We start from the raw sequence: 12,915 nt of genomic DNA, 5'->3' as shown, positions 1-12,915 counted from the left end.
TCTCTTCTACTCACTTTAGTATTTTCTGTGCTTCAGTTTTTGGAGATATGAAAGAATTACCAGAGCAAGTTCACTGTTTCTCACATTTTTTTCCCTATTGTCTCTATATAAAAATCCCTTAACTCCTCTTCAATTTTTAATCCAATTCTGAAGAGGCACCTTTATTTTAAATTCTCTGAGAGTCATTCCATACAGCATCTTGTACCTATTTCCATAGCTTTTCAGCACAGGAGGGGCAAGAAAAGGCAAAGCTTCCATGCATACATCCAACTCTGTAAACCTCTTTAAGGTCACTTAAAGGCATCCTCACTAACACACCAAATCAAACTGGTTTTGAGTACAAGCATGACAACGTATTCAGCAATACTATCCAGAAGCCACAGAAATAAAGTAGGAACAAAAGACTACTGAGCTGAACATGGCCCAGCCAACTGTCTCTGGCTTCTTTTCCCCTTTATCTTGAAAATTAATCCCCCTAGCAGGAATTTTTAACTTGAAGAAGGTGATACTGTACACAAAGAACAGTAGATTTTAGTGGTCATTAGCTGGTTCAAATTTATAATTAATTCCACTTGCCAATTTTGCTCAGGAAACCTCAGTTAAAAGAAGGGTGCAGCTGCTATGCTGCTTAAAACATTCAAATTTCTTCTTCAAGAAAGGAAAAGGATGAGAGAAGTTGCTGAGCGTGAAGAAATCTTCTAAGAAATGGAAACAAATCAATAGCTCTTAAGCTTTACTCAAAGATCAGCTGGAAAACAGACCAACTTATTATATTGCAATTGTTGGGCGGGAATTGGAGAATAGGGGACCTCTAGCATGTTACAGCTGTTAGAAAGAACTAATTGTTTGTCTGGGCGACACAATGTCATTTATTTACATGCTCTAAACAATCTAACAAGGCTCCAAACAACCTTACAAGACTCGTAAAGAATTTATCACTAAAGAAATAATCACTTCTTTATGTAATATACTTAGACATTTATGTTATTTACAGGGGCATTTCTAAAGCAGATGATGATTTGTAAGACAGGAAATATAAAAATAATAATGCAACATTCTAGAAGTCTTTCAGAGCAGAACATAAGACAATTTAAAGTCAGACAATAAAAATGGTTATTAAATATATATGTGAAGGTATAATTTAGGTAAGCCAATGCCTTTTTCACTTTCTTGTCAAATGCACATTTCCAGGTATTGTATTTTTGCATTTCTAAGATGACAATCACTATTCTGCAACTATAAAAAACCCTTTACACAAAGCCTTTATACTGCTTTATGAATACTAACAAAGAAACTTACATTCTTTTACAGAAAACTATCCTTGAGTGAATTGTTTGCCAGATATAAACGGCACCTTTAACACATGCCCTGAGTTCAGCAACAAGGTCAGTCAGCGGGACTGATTGGCAAAGTCCAAGTCAGCTGATACTGTTTTATTCTAGAGAAGGAGGTGTAAAATGTTAAAATATGATAAATGAGTTCTTTACTATAGAATCTTTCTATAATCATTTGCCACACCAAGGCTGTCATCTTAAAATTATATTTAAATTCAGACACGCATGGTGGAACTTCTGCATGAAGTACTGCTGTAGTGGATACGTTGGCAGAATGGCAGCTGCCTCATCAATTTGATATTGTAACAGGCTTAAAATCTCAAAAATCCAAAATAGTAGGAACCCCCACACACCACTTCATTCAGACTAAACCTTTTCTTGGGTGAGTCTGCCACTATTTTTTTCCCAATACTTATACAGCACTATAAATGCAAGTAGCACTTTTCAAACAATTTCAGATTGTTGTTACTCTGAAGAACATATCAGACACTTAATGCCTTACTGCTGTATTGCTGTGTGCTTTCAAGAACTATTTGGCACTGACACATCAGTAAGAATGGAAATTACAGCAAGAATTGATTACTAGGCTCTTGGTTCATTCCATTCTTATGCAGGAGTCTTCTGCAGGATATTTTCCCAGGCTTTAACCTTTGAAATTGTAGGAAGCTCTGTTGACAGTGCTTTTGTATTTTCATTTATAAGAATAAGCCATAATGGAACAGAACCTGTCACTTAATGACTAGAATTAAGAAATAGGAAATTCAGAATTTCCACATAACTATCTTCTTGTACGAGTCTTTCCTTAGCAGTTACACCTTTTGGACAGCACACACTCACCACCTCATCAGTGCCTTTTAAAAAATTGTTTTAATTTGGCCAGCATGCTTCAAATAATGAGGTATTAACAGCTACTTTTGGTAATATAAAAAACTTCTATCACTTCATTACTATGCAGTAAAAATGAATATTGAAAACATAAAAATCAAGAACAACTGATACTCTGAGTTGTAAATGCATTTGACTCTGAGGCTGTAAGTATGGTTTATGAAAGCACTATTTTCAGGGAAAGATTTGTCTTGTTCTTTCCTGAAACTTGAGCTTCCTTACATCTATTCTGGCATGAAGATCCACTGCACAAGACAAGTTGCTGTGAAAATCTTCCTCTCAACAGCAGGCAGGCTAAAAATTGCAATTATTCAGGTGTACCACAGAAGCAGGGTAATCTGAAGAAAAGTTCTCTAGTGAGAAAAATAATTTTCCCTATTCTTCTCAGGCCCCAGTATGTAGCAATGATGGAAACAGTGCTACACCCTTCAAAATCGCAAAGATCTGCCACGGAGAAGCAGGTTTAAAGTAAACTTTATTTGTGGGAGGTGGAAAGACTCTTAAAATCCTACAGAAGTGATGTCATTCATGGGCAGCAGCACTTACACCTCTGAAAGGCTGCTTACTAAGGACAAGATTTCTTTATAGGAATACTACAGTAGGAGAATTTTTTGATTGCTGTTTGCCCAGACAGGCCACAAAGTAGGAAATGCAATAGTCAGTACCCTCAGAGATAACTATCTCCCCCTGAACACTTGTTTTCTTGTCAGTGATCAGCAAACAGGTTAACTCCATTAAGTTCCCAGTACACGGGTCTCAAAGGAGCTGGGTCAGTCCCTCATCACAGTTTCTCAGGACTGAACAGACAAGAGCCAGGGTCTCTCCAGCTGAGCACTGACATGAACCAGTTTGCGATGCTCCTGCCCAGACTACACCCCTCGTGGTGGGTCTGAGATTTCAGTCTTATCGACAAATCCTCTTCCTACCAGAACTTTACAGGCACAGAGCAATTACAGCTGCAGTGCTGTGGGTCCGGCAGCTACAGCAGTAACCAAGATCACCCCGGCGATAAGGCTGTGCCGTCCCCCGCAGCAGCAGCGAGGGCACGGAAGGTGCAGTGCTCCGGCTGCAGGAGGGGCCTCCGACACCCTTTGGCACTTCAGCAAAGGAACACAGATGGCACCATTACAAGGCTTGTCACGCAGAAAGGGCCCGCTGGGAAAATCTCAGGAGCCCTGCACAACCAAGATAAGAGGGAGATTTTAATCTAATTTTATGACTTTAAACGGTATTACCTGGGCTTCTTGGCATGCAGCTCTTCGTAGCAGGTTATCGCTATCAGGTGAGACAGAAGAGAGAGCAGGCATTATGTTGTGTAAGTTTAAAACAATTTGCTCATTTTTAAAATGAGCAAATGTATGTACAAACCCCTTTTACACACAGTTTGACAACACTGAAACAAACAAAAAAAAATTTTAAGGATGAAATGCACCCATTTAAGCACACAAACATAATCTTTTTCTGCCTGTGCACACAAACATTCTTTGTAAAATAAAGAAAAGCAGGAAGCAAAGACCAGGATGCCAAGTGTGCTGAGATTACATAAGCTCTGACACACTGTATAACTGTAATTTATTTTTAAATTGCTACATAACTGTACTCCAGAGCTAAGGTGAGGGTTTTTCCAATGTTCATGCTGCCTGTTATTTACACTGAAGGTACTTACCATCCTGGCAGTATAGAAGGGATTTAGAGTAGACTTAAGCGTAACTTCCACAGACTTCAACCTTTATGCGTTATAATTGTAAACTCCCCTCTCCATCAGTTCGTGAGCTGAACACGTGTTCATGCAGCACCTACCACCCACCTAGGTTTGAGCATGGCCTAAAGCAGTAACTCACAGAGGTGAAAAACACTCAACTCACATAAGTGAAGTTTAAAAACAAAGGAGAAAATATCAGTATTAGATATGTCACGGACATTTGTTTCAGACATAAATTCCTGACTAATCCTTGTGCTTGTCATTGGTGAGAGCATTAGCAAGGTGACAGGCAGGGTATAGATGGCAAGCACACAAGAGACAGAGCTACTGAGTGAGGAACAGAAGTCTGCTCTTTCCCAGACCAAAAAATGCCCTATTTCCCCTTGCAGACAAAATGGGGAGTGCTGTTCTGCAGTGTCCAGAGTCTCACCTGTCCTCTACATACCAGACACTGTCCCTCCTGGCTAAAACCAAAACATTCCTTTCAGCTTGTCCTTGCCAATACCTGGCAAGACTGTATATTACCGTCTCAAAATATCAAGTACAAAAAACCCCAATTACAGCCAGCATACCAAAATGAACACTACACTGAAAGGATTAAAGGCCAACCAGAAAAAAACAAGTGACTAAGAAACCAGCACACCTGTGCCCCGAAGAGTGGCTCATCAGGCCAAACCCTGCGATGGAAATGGCAGAAGAGAGGGCAAGGCCCAAACACGAGTGCCATCTATTCGATTCCATGAGTTTACAGTATTTATCTCTCACTGGAGCTATATAAGCTGCTCTTTTTGGCTTAACAAGAGATGCTGCAATGCCATAAAATGAGAAGTAGGGTGACTTCAGGTGAGATATCAAACTGGGTTCCGAGAAAATAACTCTACAGTAAAAAAGCCACATTATTATTCCTGGTAATAACGAAAGGACAAAGGAAGAGTCAAGCATGGAAAAAGAAAATATGTGAGTAATACCTCATCGGGATAACAAGAAACTGAAATGTCTAAGAAAATATTTCCTCAGAGGCACGCTGTCATATTTGCTCCTTAAAACTAAAGGAGTAAATAATTTGTATTAAGCACCAGCAATATTACTTAGGGAAGCGACAGACTTGGGTTTGATTGCAGTAATATGATGAAAGCACACCAGTTAAAGTAACTGCCTCTGAAAAGGTTTGTGTTCCAAGCTAAGCAACGTTGGCACAGCTAATTCCAGCTCAGTCAAGACAGCATGACAGGCTAAGCCCACACTGCACTGCTGAGAGCATGAGCCCTCACACGGGGACTTTTTATCCCCCTCTGTGACTATGTGTGACCAGAGCAAACACAAAGCAACTGCAATTTCTATACATAAAGTGGAAATATTATGGGATATCAAGCAAACTGTGCTATCAAATGATGGCAGCACAGTTGATGTCTTTGAGAACTGCTGCCCTGACCTTATTCACAAATCCTGGTCAAACCTACGTTATCTGTTTACTTCACATTGATGCTGTTTTGTCCAGAAGTCAAGCTGTGTCACACCATCAGCCTGCATGTTCTCCTGGTGCCCACAACCTTATGCTGCAGTGTTAGTTGCCTCTAAAATGGAGCCCAGCAATACTTTCCAAATGTAAGAAAAAGATATTTTGCTCTCTTTCCCAACCTGCAAAGACCCTCAAAACAACTGTCAAGAATGCAAGCCTGATTCAGCTCTATGGAGTCTCAACCATAAAAATTAAGCTTGACAATTTAGATGTCAACATTTATGTTAATTTTCTCCTGCAGTGAAGCACTTACAGAAACGGAAAAAGTCTATTCTGACACTTAATATTTTTGTGTCAAAAGAAAAATTTAGAGACCAGAAGAACTGTTTACCATTCAGCAATTTAGATGTGATTTGTCTCACCTCTCCAGCAGCACAGCACCCAGAATCCCATACCGTCCCAGCTATAGTCATAGGATTTCCACTGATTCAACTGGGACGTGTATTTCAGAGTCATCTGAGTCTTAAGGATGCCCCAAGTTTGGCTTAAGGATGCCAGGTAACAGGAAATATTTTATTTCCTTAAAATGTGATGTCAACACTTAATTGACTTCAAACTCAAGTTTAAAAAGCACAAGTGCCCTCACAGGAGTGCACCTCTAAGAACAGCAGTTCTCCTCCTCCATCACAGCCCTTTCCTCTACTCACCTCATGTCATTCACACACAGTACCACAAGTGGTCTGGAAGCCCTCTGTTAGTCATACCAATTAATAAATATTGCTAGAAAAATGTTAAAAACAGGAGAAAGGTAATTTCTTGAAGTCTTGTATCTCCGTACGTATTAATTCTCAAAATATGTCTAGAGAAAAAGAGACTTTAACAACACACACGAGATTTTGTTGATTTTTTTATACTTTATCATCCACTATTAGGCAGTAACAAAGCCTTTTCAACAACCCTCGAACACGAGCAGGTGGAGGCTGAGGGAAATTGCTGCACTGCCTTAAAGAACATGCAGAGATTTCTTCTGACTTGCACCATATCCACAGCAAACCGAAAATCAATTTTTACTTTACATTTCCCCTAAGGGCTTATCTACACAATTCGAGCTTAAAGCGAAAGAGACAAGCAGTGTTGCATCTGCTGGCCAACTCAGGGCTGCCTTCCCGCTGTGAGAATTAAGCACCACACAGCTTACAGCTGGGCCAACTTGCTTAAGCAGTAAAAAATTGGGAGACGGAGAGGAACAAACAGAGGCAGTGGGGTATGGAAGAGAGAGGATGTCCTAAGCTGAACCCACGAACAGAACATTCCCAGTCAACCCTCAAGGCCAGCAGCCACTGCAGCGCAGACTCTTTGGAGGGCACAGAGGGTTTACACCAAAGGAAGGAACCAAGGCAGAGAGAACACAAGAGCTCCCCACACACCAGCGCTGGGAGAGCACAACATCCATACAACCCCCTTGAACCTTGGGCTGTTCTGACTTGTTGGCAACATCCCCAATGCAGGACTGGGAGCCACTGCTCCTGTCCCAAGTGTTTGCAGCTAGAGTAGGGAATTAGCACTCTTACACATAAGCACACAGATCCACACAATGTAATATGGATGCTCCTCCAGCAGAGGCCAGGGCGCAAAAGGACAGTTCCCATGATGAAGGGTCAGGCAGGGCAGCAATGAAGGCAATGAGCAGAACAACAAAGTCAAACCAAGGTTGTTTGAGGCCCACAGCTGCAGCAAGGGTAAGCCTTTGTCTGAGAGCCAAGCAAAGCAACTCCCTTAGAAGTGACCAAACTACAAATGTATAAAGAAGCTCAGGCGTGAGATCCCATTTCCAAAAGGGTTATCGGTATTAAATCTAAGACTATTAAGTATACCCAAGAAAGAAGAAACCTAAAAACTCTCCAGTTCAGTGTCTGCATTAAAACACAAGAGTTTTGTGAGGAGAAACTTGACCAAAGCTGTGCATATAGGATTACTCCTCAGGAGTTATAAGAGAACTCCTAAAAGAGATTTTATCTTAGAAGAGAGCTTTTTTGGCTGCTTCTAATACGGCAAGAGCACAGCATCCTCTCTGCTGGATATTAGCATTTACTTCCATCTTGGCTTTGGAAGGGCATGAAAGACAATCTCAGTTTTCATCAGCTTTACCCAAGACTCAGAATTTATACTCTGTTTTTTTGACTAAGTTCTGATGAAATAAAGTCAGCCACTCAGGAAGTATATGCAGAAAGGTGACAAAGTGAGTTATCAGTTGGCAAACACACAGAGACTAACATTCAAATTGTAGATAACAATAACACTGAAGATTACTGGCAGGCAGTCAAAGGCTCAGGTGCTTTGCCAGCATTTTCTAAGGAGAAAGTCAATACTTTGACATATACAGAGTAAAACCAAGAGTCTGATGAGTCCACTGCCTCAGTACAACATCGAGGGCCCCCATCCTGACCAAGTGATGATCACTTATGCAGGGACATCACTGTAACAGTCTGGTCAAATCTGACAATCAGTTAAACTGATGTCCATCATGCCAGAGATTAAATTTCTGCTGATTTGGCATAGCTGGTGACTCACTGCACCACCTGGACGTACAAAGAACAGCAGCAGCTCAACTCAGGAAAGGTGACCCAGGACATAAAGGTGAGAAGGGCTTCCAAATTTGGTGGACATTTTAAAACAATCATATGGTATCTTTGTTTGTAATCAATCTCATGTGTATACATTAAAGAGAAGTATGTTACTGTGCATGAGCACAAACCTGACAATCTGAATACCCTCTAAGATTTGATCTAGGATACTAAATTCATTGTCCCTTGTACCTGCAGCATGATATGCTATAGATTAAAATGAGCGTAATATGTAAATTTATGCAATCCAGAGAAATTAAAGACAACCTCACATGTAGCAACACTGAGTTATCTTCTTAAATCTCCAACACTGTAAGAGTATTTACTATCCTAAATGCAAGACAATGGATTTTTAAAAAATATCCTTTTATGAGAACAAAAGAAGTTTTAAGACTCACTAAGGTTTTGTAAAAATGGCAACAGGGTTTTAGTTAACATCAGTTCAACCAGACATAATACCTATCATTTTACACATGAAAAACCCTTGCCACCTCCCGATCAATGCCTCTGCTGAAGAGGTACCTTCTGTTATATCACACACTCAGAAGGGCTGAATCACAAATAGGGGAGGAGGAATCAGCACAAGGTTTCCTCTTTGCTCTTCCCGTTCACCCAAAAACTCATTACTTTTAAATCAGTCAGTATTTGAACAAAGGCCCCAAAGTCGGAAGGCCAATACTCTGATCCAGAAACTAAACCCTGCATGAACAAAGTACCACACAAGGTCAGACTAAGCAGCTCCTCGACCTTTACAGTTATTGTCATCCACAGCCTTTAGACTAACTCAGCAATGATCCATCACGCTCCAGTGCCCCTCTTTCCTTTACACCCTAGGGAGCACAATGGCATCCACATCAGACCCACAGCACAGTCTTCAGGGTGCAGGAGGGGGACACCCATGTCCACTTCCAGGCAGGGAAGTGGCACTGGGAACAAGTCTGGAAAAGGTAACATTCTTTTTGTCCAGATTTGTCCATGTAGCACCCTCCAAAATCTTAAGGAAATACTCCAGAGCTCTTCTGTCCCTGTGAGCATGTAAAGATTGACTACAGAAGAGTTGCCATTTATTTGCAGGATAGATTGTTATTTACAATAGCTCCACTTAATGCAGGCATCATAACCACTGCATCTAAAAGAGCAATGAACCTTGAGAAGTCTCCTTGCAAGAGAAATATTTTAGAAAATCCACAAGGACGGAAAGAGGGATGCAGGATGGGAAACGAAAATTTTCTTCAGCTGCAAACAAATGAGCAACATCTCAGAGAGCTCCTTCCAAGAAGTCAGAGGCTAATCTGAACTGATCCTGTGCTAAAGCAAAACACCCCGTCATCAGAAACTCGTGATGCCAGAAACTGAAGCACGAGACTTCACTAAACCTTTAATCTGTTCTAAAAGGGCAAATCTAAGTCTAGTCAGGTATGCCTCATGCATAGCAATTTAGCCTCTGATGCTGGTAACAGCAAGCCTCGGGGCCAACACAGCCCATACACGGATCCTTCACTAACCTCTCCCAGTGCTGCCTGTGGCAGTCTGTGCGTGGGGCAAAAGGCAGCTCTTGTGCTCCCCAGCGTAACTGGTACATAGACAAAGACACTGGGAAGAGGGAATGTACAAAAAGACACCAAAAGCCATCGCATTCGAAAGCAAAACAAGCTGCAGAAAGGGATACTGGCCTATTCCCTGCTGTCCAGCAGCACCAAGGTAAGGCACTCACTGTGCACAGAGTACTATGAAAGGGCTGCTGAGACCACCTTTGTATACTTTTTTTACACTCTTGCCATCAGGTTCTTCTGTCACTCCTCATTTTTCTGTTCCCTGGCTAAAACAATCCTCCACAGAAATGGCTAAACGGTTGTCACTGTTTCCAAACAGTGTTTAAATCTCTGAAAGCTGTACTTCACAGCTGTGCTTCAGCCTGCATCAGTCTCACACAGCTGCTTGTCATCACAGGACTTCCTACCTTACATTTCCAGTGTCTGGTAAGGAAATTTTTCTTTTTACTTTCCTTTATAGACAAAAGGGAAGACTGAAGAATGGGATACGTGAACATATTTTTTCCCCCCCAATATATCATCTGGGTTAAAGCACCATGCCTACACTTAGTGCAAATAACCTCCAAGCACTGAAATTTAGATACCAAAGGTTCCCTTTTTGTTTGTTTGCCTTTCATATTTTCCTCTTTATTCACGTTCTCTGTGATCAGAATGTGATTTCACAGTTACCACACAGGAAATCAATACAGCTGAAACCAACAGCACGTGAACAGGCACACGAGCTCCTGGAAACAAGAGACACAAAGGGGAGACTGGTTGTGCCTGTCACCTTTCTCAGGCCTTCTCAAGTGCCCACTCTCCATATGCACAAGGAGCAAAGTCTTTTCCTTAACGTCTGCTCCAGTAGCTCTCTGTAGTGTGCACTCTGCTGTCATTAGTATCTGTGGCACCAGAAGACTGGTGAAGAGGCCACTTACATAAACTGGGTACCTGTGAAGGTCACAGGCTGCTCTGCCCCACCAGCCAGCCCCTCACAGGAATGCCACTGAGCAATTTCTTCCTCCTCATTTTGTACATTAAGTTTATTCTTTTGGCTAAGAAGTATTTAGAATGATAGAACTTCAAATAATTGCTCTTTTACATTTTGTTATTTCATCAAAATTCAAAGTTCGTGTCGTCAGAAAAGAAAGTTGAATGAAAGGTCACTGACATTACATGGAGGCATCAAAAAACCCAACCTATTTAGTACAAATACTTCTGCTCACAACAGGGTAAGCTATGTGTATCTGGTCCAACCTCCCTGCTCGAGCAGGGTCATCCCAGAGCACACGGCACAGGATTGTGTCCAGACAGTTCTTGAGTATCTCCAGCAAGGGAGACTCCACAATCCTCCTGGGCAACCTGTTCCAGTGCACAGTCACCTGCACAGTGAAGGTGTGCATGTTCAGGTGAAACTCCCTGTGCATTAGTTTCTGCCCATTGCCTCTTGTCCTATTGCTTGGCACCACTGAGAAGAGCCTGGTCCATCCTCTTGACACCCCCCCCTTCAGATACTTACAGACATTGACGAGGTTCCACCTCAGTTGTCTCTTCTCAAGGCTGAACTGGCCCAGCTCTCTCAGCCCTTCCTCTTAAGAGAGATGCTCCAGTCTCCTCATCATCCTTCTTGCCCTCCACTGAACCCGTTCCAGGAGCTCCACATCTCTCTAGTACTGAGGAGCCCCGAGCTGGACACGGCACTCCACATGTGCCTCCCCATGGTGCTGAGTAAAGGGACAGGATCACCTCCCTCGACCTCCTGGCAATGCTCTTCCGAAGGCATCCCAGGATACCATTGGCCTTCCTAGCCACAAGGATACACTGCTGGCTCATGGACAGTTTGTTGTCCACCAGGACCCCCAGATACTTCTCTGAAAGTCAACTGAGCCTTAGTTGCTTCAGGTAAGAAGCAAGCAACTAAAGCAGATATACCATGCAAAACAAAGACTGATTTAATGCAAAAGTCCCGAGGCAAAAGGATGTGAAGAAGGAAGGTATAACAAACAAGATAAACAGATTTATTTTCCTAACTTTTCCCTCGAGGCTTTGGCAGCATTTCAATGCAAGCAGAAAAGAACACTGCTAAAATCCTGACTTAACAACTAAAAAGGCATCCAGACAGGGACAGGATAAACAGCAGCACCAAAAGTAACAATTTTTAAAAATAATTTGGCTACACTTCCATTTTAGTCAGATGCATTTATGGTCATCTTAATGGACAGGGACTAAAATACAAACACAGCTACTTAAAAATCACAAATGAGGATTTTGCTTACCATAAGGGACATTTGCTCCACAGGTAAACAGTGGGAATGACACCATTAGGTACAAATTATGTGAGCAGCAGTGATGGGCTCCTTGCAGCTGGGTGGGCAACACCAGCAAGGACAGCACAGGGCTGCTGCCCACGCCCGGCCTCCAGAAAGGAACAGGGGCTCCTGCAACAACAGCCTGGCATCCCTCATGTGGTGTATGGCTCTACTGAAAGTAAAAAGGAGCTGGGAAAACCCACGGGCACACGACCACCACGCTGGGATGGTTGTCCTTGGCACACGGAGGTGGCACCCTGCCAGCCCGGTTCCATTCATCCTTGCAGCACGGGCTAAAAGCAAGCAGGCTGATGGCACGCACACGGACGAGGGCATTTTTTTAAGTCAGAAGAAAGAAAACTCTCTGCTCTCGAAGAGGCCCCAAAATCGCTCAAGCCACCCAGACATCCCCCGTGTTTAAACCTCCCGCCTGAACCAGCGCCAGGCGCACAACACGGCCAAGGTGGGAAGGACAGAAGCCACTGAGCCTCCCCACGGCTGCTGGAGCGGGATGGAGACCCAGCCCTGAGGGTGCCGGGGCCCTCCGAGGGGACACCCCCATTTTAGGAGCTCCCCCTCCCTCCCGCCTCCCTGCCCGGCCCCAGCCGGCATTACCAGTGCCTCCCATAGAGCCAGTGCCCGCCCCAGCCCAGCAGGCAGGCGCCGACCGTGGATTTCTTCCAGTGGTTCCTGAGGGCCGCCACCACTTTCGCCATCCCGCCCTCGGGATGCGCCGCCGCTGCCGCCGCCCGGCCCGGCTCGGCTGGAAACGGCTCCCGCGGCCCCGGCGTTCCGCGGCGGCGCCCGGCCGCAATTGGAAGGGACAAACAACCAAAAAAACCACAAATCCCGAGGAAAAGTGTTTTCACACCCCCACCCCCGTGTCCCGGCCCTCGCTGCGGAGTCGCCCTCCTGCCCCCGAGGTGCCCCAGTGCCGCGGGCGCTTGGCTGCCAGCGCGGACGCTGCCGGGGCACGGGGAGCAGGAGATGTTGTGTGGCAGAGGGAGAAAGTGAACAGGGTTTTTTTTCCACACCAGTAAAAATATACACGGTGCCCACGGCCCCGCCAA

The 12,915-nt window shown here is 43.6% G+C and overlaps 1 protein-coding gene across 1 annotated transcript in view; it reads right to left on the bottom strand.

The window, feature by feature from the left end:
* AGK (acylglycerol kinase) overlaps window positions 1-12,617 on the bottom strand; it is a 36,586-nt gene extending 23,969 nt beyond the window's left edge. The window contains exons 1-2 of the mRNA XM_027680567.1: window positions 12,461-12,617; window positions 3,455-3,494 (exon numbers count right to left, since the gene is read on the bottom strand). Coding sequence (XP_027536368.1) covers window positions 3,455-3,494; window positions 12,461-12,561 — 141 coding nt within the window. The 5' untranslated portion in view covers window positions 12,562-12,617. The remainder of the gene's footprint in view (window positions 1-3,454; window positions 3,495-12,460) is intronic.
* Window positions 12,618-12,915: the final 298 nt, after the last annotated feature.

This window comes from Neopelma chrysocephalum, unplaced genomic scaffold, assembly GCF_003984885.1.
Source record: "Neopelma chrysocephalum unplaced genomic scaffold, ASM398488v2 Primary Assembly neopelma1_59, whole genome shotgun sequence".
Lineage (NCBI taxonomy): Eukaryota > Metazoa > Chordata > Aves > Passeriformes > Pipridae > Neopelma > Neopelma chrysocephalum.
This window is presented reverse-complemented; position numbering and strand designations above follow the sequence as displayed.